At 36.2% G+C, this 23,863-nt stretch overlaps 4 protein-coding genes across 6 annotated transcripts; 2 read left to right on the forward strand and 2 right to left on the reverse strand.

The window, feature by feature from the left end:
• The first annotated feature begins 2,397 nt into the window (after window positions 1-2,397).
• On the forward strand, window positions 2,398-3,302 carry LOC121977281 (protein LURP-one-related 8-like). Its single transcript, XM_042529867.1, has 2 exons — window positions 2,398-2,682; window positions 2,773-3,302. Exons 1-2 carry the CDS (start codon window positions 2,425-2,427, stop codon window positions 3,115-3,117), a joined length of 603 nt encoding a protein of 200 aa, XP_042385801.1. The 5' UTR covers window positions 2,398-2,424; the 3' UTR covers window positions 3,118-3,302.
• Window positions 3,303-5,930: 2,628 nt separating this feature from the next.
• LOC121977282 (calcium-dependent protein kinase 20-like) lies at window positions 5,931-6,398 on the reverse strand. The gene is made up of 2 exons (XM_042529868.1): window positions 6,252-6,398; window positions 5,931-6,135 (listed from the first exon to the last, which is right to left on the reverse strand). The coding sequence occupies exons 1-2, from the start codon at window positions 6,381-6,383 to the stop codon at window positions 5,953-5,955; spliced, it is 315 nt and encodes a 104-aa protein (XP_042385802.1). The 5' UTR covers window positions 6,384-6,398; the 3' UTR covers window positions 5,931-5,952.
• A 6,856-nt stretch (window positions 6,399-13,254) lies between these two features.
• On the forward strand, window positions 13,255-19,790 carry LOC121974322 (2,3-bisphosphoglycerate-independent phosphoglycerate mutase-like). Its single transcript, XM_042525323.1, has 10 exons — window positions 13,255-13,392; window positions 13,686-13,875; window positions 14,269-14,396; window positions 14,615-14,765; window positions 14,846-15,049; window positions 15,387-15,811; window positions 17,263-17,455; window positions 17,531-17,626; window positions 18,274-18,429; window positions 19,352-19,790. Exons 2-10 carry the CDS (start codon window positions 13,714-13,716, stop codon window positions 19,514-19,516), a joined length of 1,680 nt encoding a protein of 559 aa, XP_042381257.1. The 5' UTR covers window positions 13,255-13,392; window positions 13,686-13,713; the 3' UTR covers window positions 19,517-19,790.
• LOC121974323 (cytochrome P450 714C2-like) lies at window positions 18,490-22,193 on the reverse strand. 3 transcript variants are annotated; one of them, XM_042525325.1, is made up of 6 exons: window positions 21,813-22,193; window positions 21,519-21,745; window positions 21,107-21,354; window positions 20,639-21,017; window positions 20,099-20,538; window positions 18,490-18,971 (listed from the first exon to the last, which is right to left on the reverse strand). In XM_042525325.1, exons 1-5 carry the CDS (start codon window positions 22,096-22,098, stop codon window positions 20,110-20,112), a joined length of 1,569 nt encoding a protein of 522 aa, XP_042381259.1. In that variant the 5' UTR covers window positions 22,099-22,193; the 3' UTR covers window positions 18,490-18,971; window positions 20,099-20,109. The 3 variants fall into 3 exon arrangements, with proteins under 3 accessions (XP_042381259.1, XP_042381258.1, XP_042381260.1); XM_042525324.1 differs by lacking the exon at window positions 18,490-18,971 and having other exon boundaries at window positions 20,044-20,538; XM_042525326.1 differs by lacking the exon at window positions 18,490-18,971 and having other exon boundaries at window positions 20,044-20,538; window positions 20,639-21,005; window positions 21,813-22,190.
• Between the last annotated feature and the right edge of the window lie 1,670 nt (window positions 22,194-23,863).

Here is a 23,863-nt window from a genome sequence, read left to right on the forward strand (position 1 = left end):
AAAAAGTCGTTTTGAATAGGATTTTCGGGTTATATGGATCGTGTTCGGGTTGATCGGGTTGGTCGGGTTCGGGTTCGGGTTGAGGTGTTTTGGGTTGAACTCGGGTTCGGGTCAGGTTCGAGTTTGGTTAAAAAAAAAAAAACTCAACCCGATCCAACACGACCCGACTCACCCGAATTGACACCCCTAAATAGGACATGCCTCAAGATTTTATGATTTTAAGTTTGTCACATAACCTAATAATGATTAATTAATTACATAATAGAATAAAACTTTGTATAACTTATTTAATTAAAAATAGTCTAGTATTATATACTAAGCAATTTCATATTTCCACTCGAATAAGTTACACTACTTTGGGATTGGCATAATTAGCACTCATTGCTCCTAATTATGTAGCTAATCTATGTGGTCAAGGGGGGTTAACATGTCCAAACATGTCGCCTACTTTCTAGGGGTTCAAGGAGTTCTGCCTAATCACAAATAAGCACCCATAAGTTGGAGATAATTAACATTAAGTTAAACTACCCCTAATGTTGTTTTCTTGGGGTGCATTGATTAGAAATCCGAGCTAATTAACCACCTTTTAGGTAGAATCATTAGGGTGGTGGTAATGATTTTGTCTAGGAAAAGGGATGCATTTGCATCCTAATTTTTGGATTTTTGTGTAGACCAATATTTTTCTTTCTTTCTTTTTTTAAAATAAAAATTGTTATGGGGTGCAAGTTTGAGTGGTAGTCATAATTTTGTCAAGGAGTGGCGATGAAGCACGCCTTTGTGATTCATGAACTTTTGAAAAATCAAAGTGAATGTATGTGATTAATATAATTAATCCTGTCCTAATTTGGTACACTGTTTGGGTTTGACCATGTTGAGGTGGAGATTTTGCCACACATCTATGAACACATAAGTAGGTTATAGAAGCAAAATAGTCGAACCCTTTCTCGACTCGACTCGTGATGTGGATTGAACGAGACAAGTAGAAGGTCGGTCCGATCGGTTTAAATGGAAAACGATTGGCATGGTTCTAGCGAAACAAGTAGCTTATGCCATTAATTAACCATTAATTATGCTTCTTAACAGCTAACATGATAAACCAAACCGGCCAGAGCCCCATAATTATTTTTATGCGTTCATTATATGTTGTTTTCTTCTTAAGCTCATTTAATTACTCGATTTCAAGTTCATATCTAAAAACTTCTTTGAAACTAATTGATGCGGTGGTAAAAGGAGTTCATGAGACGAGTCAAAGGTGAGAAAAATAGTTAATGTAGAGGTCAAAGTTAAGATGATCAATGACATATAATCGTTAAGTTATCAGAGTTGACTGAGCGGGGGGCAACAGGCCGATCGGGCCTGAAGAGTCTGATCGGGCATGCCCGTCCACTTAGTGAAAGGAGGGTCCAGTATCATAATACCACCTGGAGGCTCGTTCGATCATATCGCTCGTCCGACTAGGCGATATGCATCAACCAGATAGCTAAACAACTAAAGAGAGGAGAACAGATGTTCGCAACTGTGACGACCCTATATGTGTTGGTCTGACTGAACAGTCTGTCCGATCGTACGAGGAACACCCTACTGAGTCGAGCGACCGTGGAGAAAAACAACCCAGAGCAACAAGACAGGGAATCCCAACCGAGCGGTTCCCCCACTTCACTAAACAGTGAGATCCCTTGTTTAGTTGATTGTATTCTTCTAGGAGTTAGTGTCGTTTGCAGTAGGACATAGTCAATAAGTAAATCGTATGACGAAAGCTTCCACTATCATATCAGGGATTTATATACCTTGATAAGGAATGATGTCAAAGATACTTTTTTGACTTGTCTTTTCATAGAAAAGATGGGGAAACGTACACGTGCTTTGAAAAACGTGCACATACACTACAAAGCCAGTATATAAAGAGGGGGTTCATGCATCGGAGGAAGTATGCGTTATTCTACGATCACGTTGATCTTGTTGCTACAATTTTTACTATTTTTCTATTATTCTGGTGATTGACTTGAGCGTCGAAGAGTCAACGCCGACACCCCTTATCTAACCCGGCTACATCTTTAATTTCGCAAGGTAGAGTGGAGTCTTCATACGATCGACCACCGAATCACATTTCTAGCTAGCTGTCTTCACCGTTTTTGGACACGATGACTAATTAATTCATTAAAATCAACTATTAAATTCTAATTAAGATTTGCATCTTGACTCTCGGCAATAATCTAAACTCATTAACTAATTTTAAAAAATCGGTAAGATATTTAGATTCACGTCTTACCGTTCAAACGTACAATTAATTGCAGCCACGTAATTTACACACGTGTCAGTAAATACCACCATTTCCGAAGGGCATTTTTGTCAACTAACCTCTATATATTGCTGCTCTCCGACTTCTCAGTCCTCCCCCGATTCCTTCTCCTATAATCACTCTCCATGGCCAAGGTCCATCCCAACACGACGGCCGCCGCTTCGGCCGACGGGCCACCGAAGACCTCCGTCGTCCGGAAGGAGGACGGCGGCGAAGTGTCGTTGACTGTGTGGCGGAAGTCGTTGCTGTTCGGTTGCAGCGGGTTCACCGTCTTCGACTCGAAGGGCAATTTGGTCTTTCGAGTCGACGTCTATGGCTCCGCCGTCGGTGCGCTCGTCCTCATGGACAGTTGCGGCAACCCGTTGCTCACTCTCCGACGAAGGGTATTTACGTACATTTACGAAGTTACTTATTCGATCTAAATTATATGTTTAAAGGATAATTTTTCAGTGATTAATTTGCTTAATTTGTAGAAGATGAGCCTTGGGGGGACGTGGCTGATATTTAACGGCGAGGACGCCGTCGACCCGGTTTACTCCGTCGAGCGGCAGGTGAGCCTCCGCCACGGCGGGGCGCTAGCGCACGTGAAGCCCCGCCGCCTGCAGGGCGGCCGAGGGTACGAGATCAAAGGGTCGTACGCGCGGCGGAGCTGCCGCGTCTACGACGAGCGGCGGCGGGCGGTTGCGGAGGTCCGGCGGAAGGAGCCCGCCGGCGGCGCCGCCTTCGGCGGGGACGTGTTTCGCCTAGTGGTCGAGTCGGATTTTGACGCGTGTCTCGCGATGGCCCTCGTGATCGTGCTCGATCAGATGTTTGGGTGATGATCGACGGCTGAGATCCGGAGAAGCCTTTTTGGTTGTCCATGGTTTTGTGTTCTTTTAGTATCGAATCATGGTTAATAAAAGGCTTGAAAAAAAAAAATTTCAAAATTGCGTGTACATATAAATATTTTCACATTTAAAATAATTATGTCTAGGGCGGTAAATAAATCAAGTGTTCATGAATAAATTTAGTGTTCGACTTAGTAAAAATTTATTTATGTTGGTTCAATATACATAAGATTAATTAAATAAACAAACTTGAACAACTTGTAAGCTAAACAAACAAGTGTGTTCAGTTTATTAGCGTTCTTAAATAATATTCACTAACCATATTTATTAATATTTTTTTTTTCAATATGTTAATTAAATAATAAAATAAAATAAATAAATTTAATTTATCAATCTTAATAATCAATCAAACAATTAAAAGTTTAACAATCAAACAAGCTTGAATTGAGAGAAATAACATCTAAACGAACCAAACTCAAACCAAGTTCAAGTCAAGCTTGAACCAAGCTTAAGCCAAGCTTGAATTGAGAGCTTGATGCCCCCTGGGCGTAGCGCAGATGGTGGACGTATGACATCTCTGACGTAATGGTTAGGGGTCGATTCTCAGGAACTGACGACCTGAGATTTACCCCACCATGAGCTTATGCCCTATGTACCTGTATGAACCTCCCTCCATATCTATATGGCCGACACTAAGGATGCCGCTAAAGTAACGGATCTACCTTTTTTGAATTGAAAACTTAATAATATCTAAACGAACTAAGCTCAAGCTAAGTTTTAAATAAACTCAAACTCATAAAAAATAAACTAAGTCCAACTTGAACATTTATTTCAATAACTTGATTCATTTTAAATTCGGTTCGATTCGATTCGACTTGATTATCCTATCAAATAAGTTTGAATATCCTAAAATTTAGTTCGATTTGTTTACAGTTCTAATTATGTCGATCTTAAGCTGTTTAATTTTGTATGATTTTTCTTATTTTGTGAGTTGGCAAACACCAAAGAAACGACTCCAAGTGTGTGGCTCTTGCAATAGCATGACGCGGATACAGGAAGATTCTCAGTTCACAACTCAAGAACTTTCCAAGATTTGCTCTGGTCGGAAACCAAAAATCTATGGTTAGAATTGATCATCAGGGTCAAAAAGTCAACTTCGTATCTGTTTCTGGGATGCGCCCATTTAGAAAGCTAAAATATCTTTTGACCCATGTGACCATTTTAAAGTCGACTTTACGTTTAGTAGTTGATTTACAGCGTTCTGCTGCAGGAACGTATCACCATATTAATCTAAATGTAAATGAGCTAAGTTATTCATGAATTATCCCAGTCTCGATTTAAAATAAAAAATACAATCTATCAAGTTAACGTGTCAAGTTCGAGATTGATTTTGAACTTAAAAATATTATCAAATTAAATTCGAATTTAATAATATTTGATTTGTAAACTCATGATCATATTTATTTAACGGCTTAGTCACCTTGATGGGCGTCCTAAATTAAACACGAAATATGGGCTCAACCAGCCCACAGATGAATTGGTTGGTTCACTTCGTTTCCAATTTTTGTTACACGTATCAGGATTTTTTTTTTTTACTATTATTAATATTATTTGGTTGGAGATCGTATTTAGTTATTTCGGTAATTTATCAAATCATGCACTTAAATATCTTAATTGACCAAAAAACATATGTTACTTTAGTTTTTACCAAAGGACGTATTTTTTCAAGTGTACTTCCCTTTTTATCCTTCTGACAAATTAAATCTTTTTTTTGTCGTTTTCCTTTTCTCTCTCTTCTCTTTCCTATTACCTCTTTCATCAACGAAATGTAAGATTTAGTTATTTTTTTTATAACATTTTAATACATTTAGAGAAGCTAAAATAAACAATGGATAGCATAGTTAAACTCCTTGCAACATCAGAAGAAAAAAATATCAAAAAGGCTCCAAATCAAGCCCACGTTAGGCCTGATATGAAATCATATCAGGCCCACGTTGGGCCTGATATGAAATCATATCAGGCCCACGTTGGGCCTGATATGGAACCATATCAGGCCTAACGTGGGTCTGAAATGAATCCAAATCAGGCCTAACGTGGAGCCTTTTTGCTGATTTTTTCTTCTCCTATTTTAACACCTTATAAAAGTCAAAATAAACAATGGACAGCATATTTGAACTCCTTGTAACACCAGGAATAAAACCCACTGATGGACCTAGAGAGATCCGATTGCACCCATTTCAGTTTCTATGGATTCCTGGTGTTACAAGGAGTTCAAATATGCTATCCATTGTTTATTTTGACTTTTAAAAGATGTTAAAATAGCAGAAGAAAAAATCAGCAAAAAGGCTCCACGTTAGGCCTGATATGAAATCATATCAAGCCCACGTTGGGCCTGATATGGTTCTATATCAGGCCCAATGTGGGCCTGATATGGAACCATATCAGGCCCAATGCGGATCTGATATGATTTTTCCTTGAGCTTCATACAATGTATAGAAATTAATTTGATGATAGAAAACCAAGAGTTCTGTTAATCCTATGATTTAATTGTCTTTTTCTCAAGCATGTCGTGCAAATTGATTCTCTGTTCCTCTGAACATTGTTTTATCAGTATATTGCTGATAGGTCCATCTTTGGATCTTGTTTGGTCAGCAACTCTTGATGAATTTCTTGATGGATCTAGTAGGGTTGTGGCTTGAATTTATGCCTAATTCTTTGTGTTTGTTTTCCCTTGTCACCCCATAATTGTGTAATGCCAATGGAAATGGTGTGATTGTCATAACCCACAGTCAATTTTTTTTACTTTAAAAAAAAAAGATTGCATCTTCAGCAATAACTTACTGCTTCCAATAATGCTTTGACATCTGAATCAGCAACCTGGTGTCCGAGCTTGCGCAAACCATACTTTAACTCATCAAAATTTATCTGCCCTTTTTTGTTGATATCCATATTCTCAAACATTTCCTTTATGTCGGCAATCTCCTCCACAGACAAGTGTTCAGCTATCACCTGCATTAACACAGTTTTAGAATGAACATAATAATACTAGGTGTGTCTTGGAATAATCAGCTGGACAAATGTCAAGCATTCACACAGAAAGAAATCATGAAAGAAAATATTCTCACCCTAAGAGCTTTCTTTTTAAATTTATTCATCATTGAAAATTGCTGGAGTCTTGCTCGAACAGTTTCACCAAGATTTACATTGGGTGCCTTATTGGCATTCTGCAGCCAAGGATGATCTGTAATGTGAATCATGAGGGTAATGTTGAGAATACAGAAGATATGATGCAGTATTAAGGCAAAGGTATTAGCAGATATTGCAATATACTGATAAAACAATGTTCAGAGGAACAGAGAATCAATTTTGCACAATATGCTTAAGAAAAAGATAATTAAATCATAGGACTAACAGAACTCTTGGTTTTTTATCATCAAATTAATTTCTCTACATTGTATGAAGCTCAAGGAAAAATCATATCAGGTCCACATTGGGCCTGATATGGTTCCATGTCAGGCCCACGTTGGGCCTGATATGGATCATATCAGGGTGGGCCTGATATGGAACCATATCAGGCCTAACGTGGAGCCTTTTTGCTGATTTTTTCTTCTGCTATTTTAACATCTTTTAAAAGTCAAAATAAACAATGGATAGCATATTTGAACTCCTTGCAACACCAGGAATCCATAGAAACTGAAATGGGTGCAATCGGAGCTCTCTAGGTCCATCGGTGGATTTTGACTGAAACCCACTAATGGACCTAGAGACCTCAGATTACACCCATTTCAGTTCCTGTGGATTCCTGATGTTGCAAGGAGTTTAACTATGCTATCCATTATTTATTTTGACTTTTATAAGGTGTTAAAATAGGAGAAGAAAAAATCAGCAAAAAGGCTCCACGTTAGGCCTGATATAGAATCATATCAGGCCCACGTTGGGCCTGATATGGAATCATATCAGGCCCACGTTGGGCCTGATTTGGAGCCTTTTTGCTGATTTGGAGCCTTTTTGCTGATTTGCTGATTTGGAGCCTGATTCAATTCCTGTGGATTCCTGATGTTGCAAGGAGTTTAACTATGCTATCCATTGTTTATTTTAGCTTCTCTAAATGTATTAAAATGTTATCAAAAAAATAACTAAATCTTACATTTCGTTGATGAAAGAGGTAATAGGAAAGAGAAGAGAGAGAAAAGGAAAACGACAAAAAAAGGTTTAATTTGTCAGAAGGATAAAAAGGGAAGTGCACTTGAAAAAATACGCTCTTTGGTAAAAACTAAAGTAACATACGCCTTTTGGTCAATTAAGATATTTAAGTGCGTGATTTGATAAATTGCCGGTTATTTGATAACAATAATTTAATGTTCATTATTTTATCTGAGCAGGCCATTTTTGTTTGTCACAGGCATGCATAACTACGCCAGCAAAATAACAAAGTAAACACTCAATTTGTATTGAAAAATCATGTGGATACCGCGCTTATGCAAGCCAGTAGGTGAATTTATTATGCAAACCGGTAGGGTATTTATTTATTTTTCATATTCATATTCATATTCATAAAAGTTTTTAATGAATTCGTTATCGTAAAATAGGTAATTATGTTAATTTCATATATTTCTCACGGCCTCAAAGTCGATCCCGAGTCCTCCTGTTTGAAATCAAGAAAGATGGTACAGTAAGCAAGTAATTTTGTATTGACCGTGAGAAGACTATGAGCTGAAATTAGAAGGCGCGTCGAGCGATCTTGCGTGCCAAAAAAGAGAGTAGAGGAAAAAAACATTAGTAACGAGGCCAAGGAGGAGTCCCCAGCATAGATACTTCGACACTCTAATCAAACAGATGACCGAAAGTGAAAAGAAACATAATGAACAGTAGAAATCGAAGTGTCTTAGGTTGCTTAGTATATTTTTTACGTACATGTGCCTGTAGATAGAGACCCCCTTATATAGTGTTATTTTTATTTTCTACACAAGTCTCAATACATTACCAAAAAAGGACTGATCCTTCTGACGTTCTGCCACCTTTTAGAAAATGGACCCACAATCACTATGATTTGTAGAGTAGAAACTTCCTCATAAAGGATGCACAGGGAATAATCCTTTGTTTCTATGACAACAGTTACACAAAATGCTAAAAGAGAATATTAGGTCATTGGGTTAATGAACCCTCGATATGTTTTGTTGGCAAGCCGACTGAGTCCCCTTTATAGCCCGATCGGATCTCGTTTGTAGATGTGGTTGTTGGAGTGTATACTAAAAGCCTAGCTTTTGGTATAAATATTTATCTAGAAATAAGAATCACATTGGTCAAATGTCTACATTTATGATAAATGTAGTTGTTCAATTAATTTATATTGTAGATGACATGGTGTGTGGTGTCACACACAGAAGATCATGTTATCAGTACCTCATAAAATTATAAACAGTAGCTCACGACCATGATGGAAAGGAACAAACCATTGGAAGGTCGTAGTGTAATTAGGTATTAGTTTATTTTGACTATATAATTACACTAGTACACTCAGAGTGTATTGAGTAGGACCATTTGAGGTCGTTTCTTTTATACTGACTTTATAAAGAAACAAAGACCTCGGTTATTATGGAAGTGTGTGCTCTTAATCCTAATATAATAACAAGCACATATATTTGATATTTATTTCTTTAATTTATCAATGGGTGAGATTTAGTTCGATAAATCAATAAGCCCGATAAGTTGGGAAATGGTATCACTTATAGTGTGTGTTGTTGATTATATAAGGAAACTGTGTCCTAGAGATACTAGGTTGATAATGTCCTCAAGAGGAGCTCATAAGGATTGTCATGTTAAACCCTGCAGGTGGACTTAGTCCGGCATGATAATAAGGTTGAGTGGTACTACTCTTGGACTAAGATATTAATTAAATGAGTTGTCAGTAACTCACTTAATTAGTGGACATTCGATATCTTAAACATAGGGAGACTAACACACTCATAATAAGAAGGAGCCCAAAATGTAATTTGGGATTGATGCGGTAGTTCAATAATAGTTCTTTAGTGGAATGAATTATTATTGATGAAATTAAGTTGTGTGTTCGGGACGAACACGGGATGCTTAATTTCATCGGGAGACCAAAACCAATTCCTCCTCTTGGTCCCTATCGTAACCTCTCTATATATAAAGTAGTGTATCCATCTAAGCTCATCTTATAGTCCATGTTGTTGACATTACTATCCAAGAATGCTTCATGTTGTTGTGATCAACGTGAACAGCAAGTTCATATTTACTTGCTGTGACATATCGTTTGCTTAAAACGTGAGAAGTTTTTTTTAAGCAACTCATGTTTTGGTTTGGCAATTAAGTCACGTTTTTGCTTGGCAATGAAGTCAACGTTAGAAGCTTGCCAATTGCCAACGTGATCACATGGAATTAAGATGAAAAGAATTTTAATTAAAATATTTCTTTTTGTGGAGAGATGTTTTAAAAGGAAGTTTTAGTTTTAATAAAAAAATTTTTATTTGTAAATCATCCACATGTTTAAAAGAGATATTTTAATTTATAATTTTTCTTTTTATAAATTAATCATGAAGGGATAAAAATTATTGGAAAATTTTTATAAATTTCCGGAAGCTAATAAGGAAGTTTTAATTTGTGTTTAAAATTGTATTTGCTTGGAGATTTGTATAATGGCCGGCCATTGTAAATTGAGAAGAGAAAAATTTTTAATTAAATAAATTTTCCTTTTCATGGCAAAAGAATTAAGGAAGTTTTTATTTAAATTTCCTTATTTGCCAAGACCAAGGATTATAAAAGAGGGGGTAGAGGTACCTTCATATGGAACAACTCTATTCTTTTTCTTCCTCTCTTTTCTTCCTTGGTGTGGCCGGCCCCTAGAGGTTCCCCTTCTCCTTCTCTCTTCTCCTTCTTGTGGCCAAGACTTCATCATCTCTTGGAGGCATAGAAGTGGCCGGATCTAGCTTGGAGAAAAGGAGAGAAAGAAGTCTTGTTTCTTGCATCCCTTGGAGCTTGGTTGGTGGAAAAATATCTTCATCTTTTGGAAGCTTTGTGCTTGGCCGAAACTTGAAGAAAGGAGAAGATGGTGCTTTGGTGGATTCTCATCTCGGAAGATCGTTGCCCACACAACGTCCGAGGTTAGAAGAGGAATACGGTAGAAGATCAAGAGGTATTTCTAAAAGGTATAACTAGTAATTTTTGTTTCCGCATCATACTAGTTATTTTTGGAAATAATACTAAATACAAGAGGCATACGATTCTAGAGTTTCGAATTTGTTTCGATATAGTGTTCTTTTGTTTTTCTTTCCCTTGTGATTTGATTGCTCTTTTCGGTTGACCTAAAGTTATTTTAGGAAATTAAATATTAGCTTTCCTTAAAAGGTTTTGTCTAGTCGGTGGTGGTTGCTCCCATATCCAAGAAGGCCATGTGCCTCGCCACGTCAGTACTGGGAACCAATTTTGGAAATTAATATTTAATGGAATTAAATAACTTATGTGATTTGGATCAAACGTGTTAAGTTCCGCAGGAGATCCAAGTCAAAACCTAAAAGAACAAATAGATTAAGTTTTGGATCAAACGTGTTAAGTTCCGCAGGCGATCCAAAATTTAATTTAAAAGAACACATGGTAGCTAGGAAAAGGTTCAGACCTTTGTACAAAATTTTTGTACAGTGGAACCTCTAGGTTTTCCGAGTAGCAACCAACAGTGGTCGGGTCGGATTAAAGAATGATGTCACTCTCAAGGATTTGGCCTCCTCTCGGCCTATTCATTTGACCAAAGAGTCTGGTTCAGTCGAGCAACATGCCTAGCATGTCCGATTGGACCTATGATCCGATCGGCTAGACCACTCGCCTTAAACACCTGACTCAGCTCTAAAACGAACTAATGTAACTCAAGATTTCATCGGTCCTGAGGGACTCAGAATTCGATCGGACCAACAGCGTAGATTCGATCAGCTAAATCACTCGGTCAAGATAGATGACCGTACTAGCCTCGAGTGTTGACCCCCTACTTGACTTTGACCACCACATCAACCGACTTTCTTAATTTCGACTCGACTTTAGGGGCTCCACGTTATTCACCGTATTACTAAGATGAGATAAAGAGAGGTAAATTATAGGTCAGTTTATAACTGACTGTTAAATTAAATTAACTAAGGGGAAGAAGATTTTTTTTTTCCGAGTACATTTCTCGGTAGGAAATTTATTAATTAATTCATAAACATTAGTCACAAATAAATCAATGGTAAATTGGAGAAAAATCCCTAAATACAACTTTAACTTTATATACCGTCCTCATTTAAAAGAAACTTATTTTTTATCTAAAGTTTGGTTTGCTTCAACTATCTAATGCAAATATAATTATCTAATTATCACTCATAAAGTCCAAAAATGAGTATAATTACTTTAAAATTCAACACTTTAAAATAAAATCAAGTATATTTTTTATCAAATTAAGTACGATTTTTTTCTTGCTTAATATAATTACTCATAAATTTAGCACAATTTAAAGAGAATCTAGTATATTTTTTATCTAATTGAACATTATTTTAAAAAAATCTAGTATATTTTTCATCCAATTGAGGTGGAAAAAGAGTCGTACTCAATTTGATAAAAAAATAGACTAGATTTTTTTTAAATGATGCTAAATTCATAATGAATTATATTAAGTGGAAAAAAACCATACTCAATTTGATAGAAAATATATTTGATTTAGTTTAAAATGTTGAATTTAAGAGGAATTATATTCATTTTTAGACTTTTTTATGAGCACGATTTTTTTACGCTTAATATAATTCTTCCTAAATTTAACACCATTTTAAAAAAATCTAGTATATTTTATATCCAGTTGAACACTATTTAAAGAAAATCTAGTATATTTTTTATCCAATTGAGGTGGAAAAAGAATCGTGCTTAATTTGATAGAAAATATACTGGAGTTTATTTTAATATGCTAGATTTAAGAGAAATTATACTCATTTTAAGACTTTTTATACCTAAAAAATATGAGGGCAATTAGGTAAATTGGAGAAAAATTCCTAAATACAACTTTAACTTTACATGCAGTCTCCATCTCCAACCAACTTTATTTCCACTCCTTACATACAAAGTTTTGTTTGCTTCAATTTCTTCGTGCAAATATCGTTACCTAATTACCACTGATATTTTTAGGTACAAAAAGTTCAAAAATGAGTATAATTACTCTTAAATTTAATACTTTAAACTATAACCGAATATATTTGCTATCAAATTGAGCATGATTTTTTTTCCCGCTTAATATAATTACTCATAAATTCAGCATCATTTAAAGAGAATCTAGTACATTTTCTATCCAATTGAATACTATTTAAAAATAATCTATTATATTTTTCATCTAATTTTGGTGAAAAAAAAGAGTCTTGCTCAATTTGATAGAAAATATACTAGATTCCTTTTTTAAATGATACTGAATTTAGGAGAAATTATATTAAGTAGGAACAAAATCATGCTAAATTTGATAGAAAATATATTCAATTTTAGTTTAAAATACCGAATTTAAGATAAATTATACTCATTTTTTGGATTTTTTGTGAGTATGATTTTTTCCCGCTTAATATAATTCTTCCTAAATTTAGTTCTATTTAAAGATAATCTAGTGTATTTTTCATCCAATTAAGTACTATTTAAAGATAATCTAGTATATTTTTATCCAATTGAGATGGAAAAAAAGTAGTACTTAATTTGATAGAAAATATACTAAATTTTAATTTAATGTGATAAATTTGAGAGAAATTATATTCATTTTTGGATTTGTTATATTAAAAAATATGAAAGATAATTAGATAAATTATGTTTAATTAGAGAGTGAAAACAAAATTCATTAGTAATGGACTGCATGTAAAATTTAAATTATAATCTGGAAATTTCCCATAAATCAATCTCTATTTAATATTATTTATTTAATTTAATAAATTATTCAAATTTATTTATTTGACTGTCCTTAATATTGCTATTTAATTAACACATAAATAAGCTATTAATAAGTTAAATATTAAACTCTTTACTAATTCATCAGTTTTCTATTATGACCCATATTATTTCTTTATCCACACCTCCTCTCCTCTCACTGCTCCTTCCCCAAATTCCGTGGGCGATGGAGGAATATAACAGTGTAATTCTATAAAATAGGAGTGTGAATAGACCCTGGGGGAATGCTATCTTTATAAATTCAACACAAAGGTTCTCTTTTTATACTCCGCCGCCGGCTCCCTCCGCGAGGAAGAGTTCATCTCGCACAAGGTTCTTGTTTGTATCTCTTATTGTTCATATATTTTTGATATGGATTTGTCTGTGCATTCTTCAGTGATTTCTTTCTGGTTCTTTTGCTGAATCTCTGTATTTGTTTGAAGTTATTATTCGGTTTCCTACAGATCTGATCGATTAGGTTGTATCGGGTTTTTCTGCTAATCGATCAGCCTTTTCTACTCTATCTGTGGTTTTTTCTTAATGAGAAGGGGGATTTAATCAAGTATTAGTCTATTTTTCTTCGTTTGGGATTTTTATGGAGAAGAGTGTTTTTTTATCTTCTACAGATTTTGCAAATCAGAAGCGTTTGACGACATGGGAAGTTCCGATTTCTCTTGGAAATTGGAGGATCACCCCAAGCTTCCTAAAGGAAAGACTGTAGCCGTCGTTGTTTTGGATGGTTGGGGTGAGGCGAATCCGGATCAGTACAATTGTATTCATGTCGCCCAAACTCCGACTATGGACTCGCTTAAGACGGTATGTTTTCCATAGGAGAAGAAAAATCCATGCTTCTCTGTGTAATGGATATTTTACCATTTCTAGATCAGATGAAAAGTGACTTCTTTGCGTAGAACATTACTATGATTCAATTACGAATTTTATCGTGGCCTTTCTATATATAGCCTATAAGAAATGCATAAATTATGATAATCTGGTGATTCTCAAATGTTTTTGGTGTAAAATATAAGAACAAGCTTATAATTGTGGGAACATGGAAAGGAATCATATTTCAGTTGCATATTTTTATTATACCTAGTTTCCTATTTGATATGCAAAAAAATTCGTTTTTTTTGGGTTTCCTTTGAGGATGGCACTAGTTGAATGCCATTGACAACTAGGTTCCTATCCCTCTTTGTTTCTTTTATAAAGGGTGCTCCAGAGAAATGGAGGCTGGTAAGGGCTCATGGAACTGCTGTGGGGCTTCCATCTGAGGATGACATGGGTAACAGTGAAGTAGGACACAACGCACTTGGAGCTGGAAGAATTTTTGCTCAAGGGTATAAGCTAAATCCATATACTTATTTTTATGACTTTTTTGTCCCTTAACAAATTATCCACCGGCTGCACTTTTATTTGATTTTCCTTGTAAAGTGTGATTGAAACTGCTGGATATAGTTATAAGTTTATCCTTTACACTGACAATTGGATACTAGAACACTGCTGGATTTTCTGGCAGGCTTTGTAAATTTTGATCTGAATTCTCTTTCAAATCCAGTGCTAAGTTGGTGGATTTTGCTCTTGCTTCTGGGAAATTATATGAAGGGGAAGGGTTTAACTATATCAAAGAATGCTTTGATAAAGGTACCTTACATCTAATTGGGTTACTGAGCGATGGGGGTGTACATTCTCGGCTTGATCAATTGCAGGTATGAAAAAGCCATTCTGTTACAAGCTGATTGCTTCTACATGTGACCAAGTTCTCCGAGTGACTGTGTAATCCTTGCAGTTGCTTCTGAAAGGGTCTAGTGAGAATGGGGCAAAGAGAATACGTGTTCATATCCTCACTGATGGACGTGATGTTTTGGATGGTTCAAGTGTTGGGTTTGTAGAAACATTGGAGAAGGACCTTGCTAATCTACGAGAGAAAGGTATTGATGCGCAAATTGCATCTGGTGGCGGTCGTATGTATGTTACCATGGATCGGTACGAGGTATGTGAATATTTTTATGTTTTGGAAAGTAAGAAATCAGTATGTTGAAGGTTGATTCAGAACAATCTCAATTTTTTTTTTTTTCATTTCACATTAAAAATCTGCAATGCCTATTTTAAATAAATGGTTAGATATCAAATGCACATTTGACTCTGGTTTCTTTTGGGTTTAACTTTCTTTCACTTTACTTGGGTTTCATTTGAGTTGAATGGAAATCAGGAGTCATCTTTCCTTTACAGATACTTGTGTTTGTTTTCTTCAGCTTATTTTAACATTTTTTATAGGATGATTCGATCATCTTCCTGATCGCTTTCTATTTACTTGTGTATTTTTGCAGAATGACTGGGGCGTTGTTAAACGTGGTTGGGATGCACAGGTTCTTGGTGAAGCACCTTACAAATTCAGAAACGCCATTGAAGCTGTGAAAACACTAAGGGAGGAAACCAAAGCTAATGATCAATATCTGCCGCCATTTGTTATTGTTGACGAGAGTGGAAAGGCAGTTGGTCCGATAGTTGATGGTGATGCTGTTGTAACAATCAATTTTCGAGCAGATCGTATGGTCATGATTGCTAAATCATTAGAATATGAAGACTTTGAAAAATTTGATCGTGTTCGCGTCCCAAAGATTCGATACGCTGGAATGCTTCAGTATGATGGTGAATTGAAACTCCCAAACCACTACCTAGTTTCTCCTCCAGAGATAGAGAGGACATCTGGTGAATATTTGGTGCACAATGGTATCCATACTTTTGCTTGCAGGTATTGAGCTATAGCATCTCAAATTTGCATATGCTTAACAGTAGTCAATAAGCTTTAATAATCATCAAGAAATCTGATTGTATTTACTAGAAGGGTAGGTTACTAGAAAACCTGAGAAATCATTTTCACTAATCATATTGAATGCTTTTTTTTTTATTATGTTTCTTTATTATCTGTGGAATCTACCTAAGTAAGTGTGTTACAGATACCATGATTGTTTATTGTAAGACTGCTTGGTCTTCAAGTTACCTATGAACTACAGTGTTCTTGATGACCAAATTCTTTCTTGGTAGTTGACTAGTATAGCAATAATCTCGATCCAAATGTTAGACTACAGAAGTTACTACATAACAACCAAGCCTTATCCCACTAGGTGGGGTTGGCAGACTACAGTTACTAAAATAAAAAATTTTGTCCGGAAGCTATATCCTTAGAATTAAATTACTTTCTAGCACTTTTTAGATGTTAACTATGGTTTGGAACATACTATCTTCATAGACATTGTGCAAGGAAAATGTAATTGTGTACGAGTTGATTAAGCTACTTGAACCTGAAAATTTACCTATTTTAGAACTAACAAGTTGAATCCTAACAATTGCTATTCATATTTCTTACAGCATTAAACAAGGAGGTGGTACTTTATAACTAAACATTAGCTCGAATGGTTCAAGAAGAACAAAATGGCACCAAGCTAGATTATGAGACCAAAAAAGTCTAATATTTCTTTCTACTTCCTTTTTTTTTATTCCTGTTTCAAATCATTTTTTTAGAAAAGAATTTTTTAATTCTTCAATTTCTAATTTCTACAGTCTTTTTTCATTAATGATTTTTGGCAGCACAATGTAATTCTCTGCTTTATTGTGGTTTGTCTAGATGCTTCAAGTTTAACATTTATCTTTCCTATTCAAGAAGAAAGAATTCCTCCTTTTGTTATTATAGGTATCAGATGTTATAGTAGTGTTTTTGGAGTTTATGTAGACAATATTTTTAGGCAGATGAAGTAAAATGATAGGAAGTAATAGAACAAAAATTGGATAAAAAGTAAATAAGAATCCAGGGGACAGAAACCTAGCTTATAAGGCACATAGAATAAATAAATTCAAACATTAGCAAAAACAAAGCTTAAACACCTTTTTTTCACAGCTCTTCCTCTTCCTCCTTCCTATAACACAGGCTACTAACTTGACTATTAACTGCAATTAGATTAGCTTAACTCTCCTGGATGGTTTGCCATTGGTCGTGTTTTATTAATTTCACCTTGTATATGTTAATGTAGCTGGTGCCAGCTTATTAATAACTAGAATTGCCCGGCCTAGAGAATTCGAGGTTCGTAGCCCAATTCCAGTTGTACTATTTGATCTTTTCCAACTATGCTCAAGTAATTATTTACACTATCTGTTTTGCATCTATTACTAGTGTATTTAGGAAACCTGTTTGTATCTGTTCAACAGTGAGACCGTCAAATTTGGTCATGTCACATTCTTCTGGAATGGAAATCGATCAGGCTACTTCGATCCATCCAAGGAAGAATATGTTGAAATTCCTAGTGACTCTGGAATAACATTCAATGTTCAACCCAAAATGAAGGCATTGGAAATTGCTGAGAAAGCGAGGGATGCTATTCTCAGTCACAAGTTTGACCAGGTAAAGCAATATGTTCTTAGGAGAAAAACAAGGAGTCTCTGCTTACTCTCTTGAACAGTTTCTATGTTCTTGCAGGTTCGTGTTAACTTGCCAAATGGAGACATGGTTGGTCACACCGGGGACATAGAGGCAACTATTGTAGCTTGCAAGGCTGCTGATGAAGCTGTTAAGGTAATTTGATTGATGTTCTTCTATGTCTCTATTATAGCATTTGATATTAGACCAACTTTCGTTGTTGGTATTCCTCTACACAATGTTTGCCTGCTTTTAAGTTCCATGGTCTCTTTATTCAGTCTGTTAGTTAATAAAAAAAATTCCTTTTGTCTTAAGATTACTCAATTCTTTGAAGGATGGATTTATCCAAGTTGTGCATTAAAATTGTACTCTATATTCTTTGTAGCTTCTGAGATTTATTTTATTATAGCTAACACCTATATAATTGTCTGTTTGAATAACTTATTGCTTAATCAATTTTGTTGTATGGTTAACTTTAGATGCTGAGGCAAATATACAGGATAGTCTTAAGTTAGAAGGTAAAATACCATGTTGTTGCAGTCAGTGATTGACATAATTGATTGTGACTTGAAATGAGATACTATGCCTCTTTCTACAAATCATTTTTGAAAATCTGTTTGAATAACATATTTTCTTTACAACTTTATTTGTATTGTATATCTAACTTCAGATGCTGCAGCAAATACACTGGTAGTTTCATATTAGACAGTAAAATTTTGTGTTGGTGCTTGCCTTTGTGGTTCTTCCTTCTGTGATTGGAATGACTGATTAGGCATCAAATGACATTGTGCATCTCTTTGCAGATCATTTTAGATGCCATTGAAGAAGTTGGTGGCATTTACGTTATCACTGCAGATCATGGGAATGCTGAAGACATGGTAAAGAGAAACAAATCAGGCCAGCCATTACTTGACAAATCTGGGAATATTCAGATTCTCACTTCTCATACTCTTCAACCTGTAAGTACTCTTGAAATTATGTTAATTGTTTATCAGAGTTTAATATTTTACTATAGCTTTGTACTACACTAACGAGTCAGTAAACCTCTTTTTGTTAAATTAACTTGGAAACTAGTTAAGTGTTGTCCCAGATTATATGCCAATCAATATTGTTATGTCAGAGTATTGAATCCTTTGAAATATGATAAAAAAAATATTTTAGGGAAAATTTTATATCACAACAAATCATATCAATATATTATTACATGGTTTGCAATCTAGGCCAATTCCAATATGGATTGGCTGTGTTGGATTGTGAATGTCAATGATTCATTTGACATTTCCATAGAAATAGGCACTAAAATGAGGTTGGATGCTTGATGTAATAGGATGAAAATAGTAGTGTACTTCAATAGAAAGGCTGAAAGGGGATGGAATTAACTAAAAATTGGTGATAGTGTTGCGGAAAAGGTTGTTTTTTCTGATGAACTTTGCACTTCTCCAAGTGAATGCACAAATGTTGGGCTCCTCCGTTAGTGCAATCATTGCTGATTTGCATGTGCCTGCACACCCACATATACAGAGAGAGAGTAAGAGAGGGGAAGGGGGATGAGAGAAAGGAAGAGTTACTACTGAGTTAGTACCATTGCTACTACATGTTAGCATATAATAAGATTCTTAAGGACAAGATAACATTTAATGTTTTAATATTAAACAAGTTAACATAACTCTTTAAAGAAGTGAATGCATTTTTTTTATTAATGTACAAACAAAATTAACAAGCAAATAAATATTCATTGAATAGATCAATTTAAATTTTAAAGTATTGGAAAATCTTATTGAACATGTTATAGTAGCGTTATAAAATCAGCTCCTACATAACAATGTGTACACGTAAAGACAAGGTGAATACATCCCTTATTGATACGTGAAAATTTTGCAGGTTCCCATTGCCATCGGCGGCCGTGGACTTGCACCTGGCGTAAGATTCCGCAAGGATGTGCCTGATGGTGGCCTTGCAAATGTTGCCGCCACCGTCATGAATTTGCATGGTTTCGTAGCACCAAGCGACTACGAGACAACCCTCATTGAAGTAGCTGACAACTAAACGCTTCTTTACAAGCGAGAATTTTCAACAATTTTCTATTGGTTACTCAAGTTGCTCATCTTCACGAGCAACATCACAATTTTTGTTGTTAAACACCCTGCTTATTTTGAGCGAGAGCATATTTGAAATAAAATGAAATTGAATGGGCCATGAATGACGTGTTTGATGGCACGCTAATTTGATAATGGTGTTTGGATGGTTTATATGTATTTTTACTACTTTGTACTGAATTATCATTAGCCTATGAAATGGAAGTTTCAGTACTTAGTTGCAATGTTTTCAATATTTTGTCCCTAAATCCATCATGATTTTGTAATTTTGTGATTCATCATGAGTTTTTATCTTTAACAAAGGTCACAATGTATGTTTTTTTAATCTTGAAACCAATCTAGCATGAAAAAAAAATGTATGATTGAATCTATGGTTAATTCTTTTAAAGTATCAACAATAAATTGGATTGTTATTTTATTGATAATGGAAACATTAGAGGATTCTGTTGTGAATCTATTATTTGAGGTATCAAGATAGGAACATAAGAGGATTCCACAAGCCACCCAAAGTTCACATTATTTGTTGTATTACCTTGTGACACACTATCGTAGCTGCTTCACGATGAGTGGGACTCCGAACTCGGGCTCTATAGTTAGTCGAAACGCAGGTGAATGCCGGTAACTTGGTGACAAAGAGAAGGTGAACCGAGGAAGAAGTGAGGAGAGCAGTACTTTGAGCTCTACCATGGCAAAGTTCTGCCCTAAACATGTTCTCATTCCTATACCAAATGGTAGGTAGGTGTGAGGCAATCTGCAAGCACTAGCAATGCCGCGGGAGAATCTACTGGGGTTGAACTCATCCGCATCAGCTCCCCAATTGTCGTGATCGTGATGCAGCATCGATATTGTGGTCGAGGTAGTGATGCCTTTTGGCAGCTGAATGTCTCCAAGTTTAACACTCTGAAGTGTCTCCCTCACCACAGATGCAGATGGAGGAAATAGCCGCAGTGTCTCTTGGATCACCATTGTAAGCTGCAAAAGGAATCACTGTAAGAACAATTCGGTAAGCTGTAAATCCATGTTGCAGATGATCATTGAAGAAATTGAATGAATTTGATGGCGTTTCACATACCACTTTCAACTTGCGAATCATGTCGAAATCGATCTTTCTTCCTTGACAAACCTCCAACACCTCGTCGCGGACAGAGTCTTGCCACTGAGGATGCGAAGCGAGCAACATCAAGCACCATGTAGCAGTCACTGATACGGTCTCATGACCAGCAAAGTACAAGTTCTTGCAATTGTCAACAATGAAGGTTTCTGCAGAACCAAGATCGGAATTCATGATAGCGGAACCACCCTCAATGATAGACTGTAATAGATCTTTTGCAGGCGATTCCGAGGAATGCTCCATGCGTTCCTTAACTATATTCGAGATCAGTGCCCTTATCTCTCGATTCAACTTCCATTCTTCGCGATTTCTTTTCAGTGGCAGGTACCTGTTGACAATGCTTTGAGTTAGAAGACAAAAAGCTTAGCAATTTAGCAAACATTGGGAGGAAGAACAAACAGGATTGAAGCTAAATGGGCATATGAACACCTTAATCCTGGGATTCCAATCAGCATGCTTGACTTGGACATTACCATCTGAAGCTTGCGAAGCCGAGAAAATATTTCCTTGCCATCGGCAAAACTGCTTCCAAAACAAGCTCTCGAGACCACATCAGCTGAAAACCTTCTCAGTTCCTCATCAACTACTATTTCAGTGGCATCTCCTGAGTGTTCAAGAAGTGTTCCCCACGAATTCGACAACAGAAGAGCTGCTTCTACCATTAAGCCAACCATGCCCTGCATGTATACCCACACATAGAATTCATATGCACAAACCAAATAAAACTCTAGAACAAGATGCCAAATTCAAGTAAAATTATCTTCTGATGCATAATATCAAACATGTGCTATGTTCAAGAATAGCTGCAAAAATTACAGAACCACAATGAACAAAATTTTACCTTGACCTTGTCCATGAACAACTCTGGCGCAATAACCTTCCTCTGATGAGACCAGAGAGCTCCATTGGACGTCAAGATGCCTTTACCAAGAAGAGCTCCACGGTCCTTCTGTAAGTAGGAAGGCTTCCCCAAATCCATGGACTTGCAGAGGCCTATCTCCTTAACAAGATCAGGATGGGTCACATGCAATATCTGGATGCTCCCCGTTGAGAACATAAAGATGGGACCTGGTTTTCTCAACGTGAGTACCCTATCAGTAAGAATTAGAACCCTAACAAGGAATCCAAATCATACCATATTTCTTTTTCCAGTAGGAAAGGTAAGGAAAGAGGGAGGAGGAGTAGTCGGCAGTAAGGCTGACACTGCCCTCTGCTTGAGCTTGCTTCAGCTTGTGTTCATGGAGGATGCTCCTCATCTCCGGTATGTTTCCATGGAGGAAGGAAGGGGGAGGGCCATGGATTCCCTGGCTCCTCAGCTTGTCCCTCAACCTTTGTGGCCGGATCCAGAGGATGAAGTAGGAGTACCACAAGGCCAAACCAGTGATTCCAGTAACAAAGACAGTGAGCAGTGCTTCGACCATGTCCTCTCTCTTTTCCTGGGCAGCTGCTGTATCAGATCAGACAGGCTTGTTATCTCTTCGATCTCCTATCCTCTCCTACGCGTTTTATTATATTCGGCAAAATTCATCAGAACGGCCTTTTTATATATAGTATTCTTTTCTATTTACGGGTGAAATCTGTAAAAGAATCTGACTGGGGATCTACGAATTTTGATGCGATGGGTTGGGTTCTATGGATTTTTTGTGGTCAGCAGACGAAATTTACACGGGAAAGTTTGCTAAATCAAGCAATAATGATTGATGATAAGCAGGAAATAATTAGCTGCGCACTTGCAAGTTTTTGATTGTGATGTGTCGTGTGTGCGATAAATGAATCCCACTGAGTCATTTGATCCGAATGGATATAAAAAAAAAATATAGAATTAAGATTGAGAATTTTTAGGTTGGGATCAAATTCGGTTGGACTCTTTGTTTTTTTTTTAAATTGAATTAGATTCAAATGGGTTCTCTGAATTTAGGATGGAGAGTTAGAACTTGAAATTTAAAAATTATTTTGGGATGATGGACAGCTTAATTTCAATCGTATAATAAATAATTATTATTAATAATTAATAATTTAGATAATTAAACTCTTAAATTTAAATATTTAAATTCATACAATATAATTATTGTATTTGGATGAGACTTAACATGGTGATAATCTGCAAACTCATGATGGACGATCATTGCGGGCGCCTCTCATACATGAGGGCGCTTCTAATGATCCGAGTCACCTACACTGTGAGAGAAGCTCATAGTGGTTGTCCATCGCGGGTATATATATACAGTCGTGATGTGCATCCGGGACTAAGTGGTCGGAATGTCCAAATGTGATTTAGATGCTCAAAGCTCGAATGTATTCACTTTGAGGGCACCTAGATTACTTTTAGATGCCCCAACTACCTAGTCGTAGATGACCAGGAAATCAAATTCCTATAAGTGATATCCTGCCCGTCTGTGATGCGCATTCGTGACTGAGTGGTCGAGATGTCAGGATCACATTTGCATGCCTCGAGTACATTCATTTTAGGGTGGTCGGATCACTTCCGACAGCCCTGACTACTCAGTAGCGGATGTACGTGCAAACGAGCATGATATCAAATTCCTAGATAGAGGAGTAATATCTTGCCCGTTTATCAGCTCACGAAGCGCACTTGCGACTGAGTGGTTAAGGCGCCCTGATCACATCTAGGCGTCCTAAGTGCATTCACTTTGGGACACCCGTATCACTTTTGGGAGCCTCGACTGTTTAGTCGTGAACAAGTAGGATATCAAATTCTTATATAAAGGAGTGATATCTTGCCCAATCACTCGGGCACTTGGATCACATAGAACGATTATATTGGATGCCTCCCTTGTAAGCCTACCATGATAGAGGAGGGCAATAGGGCTCATATGGGTGTGCCCTCCTCTATCACGCATGATGAACATACTAGAGACACGTAACTAAAAGGACCAAACTTCTGGACCTATCGTACTCGTGTATTTTATATATATATATTCTTTTTTTTTTGATTTTTTTTTTAAAATTAGTTATGTTAATAAGATTTTACCAATCGTATTTATTTAGGTGTTAGTTATAATATTAAGAAAAAAGAATTATTTTATATGCAGGCTAAAAATAAATAAATCCAGCGCATAATAAGCATCGGGGAGTTCTCCTAGAATGCTTTTAATCGCACTGAAATTGTATCTACGCCCAAGAATACCTTAGCAAGCGACAGGAAATGAGCAGGGTCCCGCAGCT

This window comes from Zingiber officinale, chromosome 4B (genome assembly GCF_018446385.1).
Source record: "Zingiber officinale cultivar Zhangliang chromosome 4B, Zo_v1.1, whole genome shotgun sequence".
Classification (NCBI taxonomy): domain Eukaryota; kingdom Viridiplantae; phylum Streptophyta; class Magnoliopsida; order Zingiberales; family Zingiberaceae; genus Zingiber; species Zingiber officinale.

What these genes read in the sequence shown, in the direction of transcription:
- LOC121977281 (XM_042529867.1), top strand. Translation starts at nt 2,425, where the DNA reads ATGGCCAAGGTCCATCCCAACACGACGGCCGCCGCTTCGGCCGACGGG. An exon ending in TGCTCACTCTCCGACGAAGG is followed by an intron (nt 2,683 to 2,772) that starts GTATTTACGTAC and finishes CTTAATTTGTAG; the next exon opens with AAGATGAGCCTTGGGGGGAC.
- LOC121977282 (XM_042529868.1), bottom strand. Translation starts at nt 6,383, where the DNA reads ATGATTCACATTACAGATCATCCTTGGCTGCAGAATGCCAATAAGGCA. An exon ending in TTAAAAAGAAAGCTCTTAGG is followed by an intron (nt 6,136 to 6,251) that starts GTGAGAATATTT and finishes GTGTTAATGCAG; the next exon opens with GTGATAGCTGAACACTTGTC.
- LOC121974322 (XM_042525323.1), top strand. Translation starts at nt 13,714, where the DNA reads ATGGGAAGTTCCGATTTCTCTTGGAAATTGGAGGATCACCCCAAGCTT. An exon ending in GGAAGAATTTTTGCTCAAGG is followed by an intron (nt 14,397 to 14,614) that starts GTATAAGCTAAA and finishes TTTCAAATCCAG; the next exon opens with TGCTAAGTTGGTGGATTTTG. An exon ending in CTTCTCATACTCTTCAACCT is followed by an intron (nt 18,430 to 19,351) that starts GTAAGTACTCTT and finishes AAAATTTTGCAG; the next exon opens with GTTCCCATTGCCATCGGCGG.
- LOC121974323 (XM_042525325.1), bottom strand. Translation starts at nt 22,098, where the DNA reads ATGGTCGAAGCACTGCTCACTGTCTTTGTTACTGGAATCACTGGTTTG. An exon ending in TGTTCATGGACAAGGTCAAG is followed by an intron (nt 21,355 to 21,518) that starts GTAAAATTTTGT and finishes GTATACATGCAG; the next exon opens with GGCATGGTTGGCTTAATGGT. An exon ending in ATTGGAATCCCAGGATTAAG is followed by an intron (nt 21,018 to 21,106) that starts GTGTTCATATGC and finishes TCTAACTCAAAG; the next exon opens with CATTGTCAACAGGTACCTGC.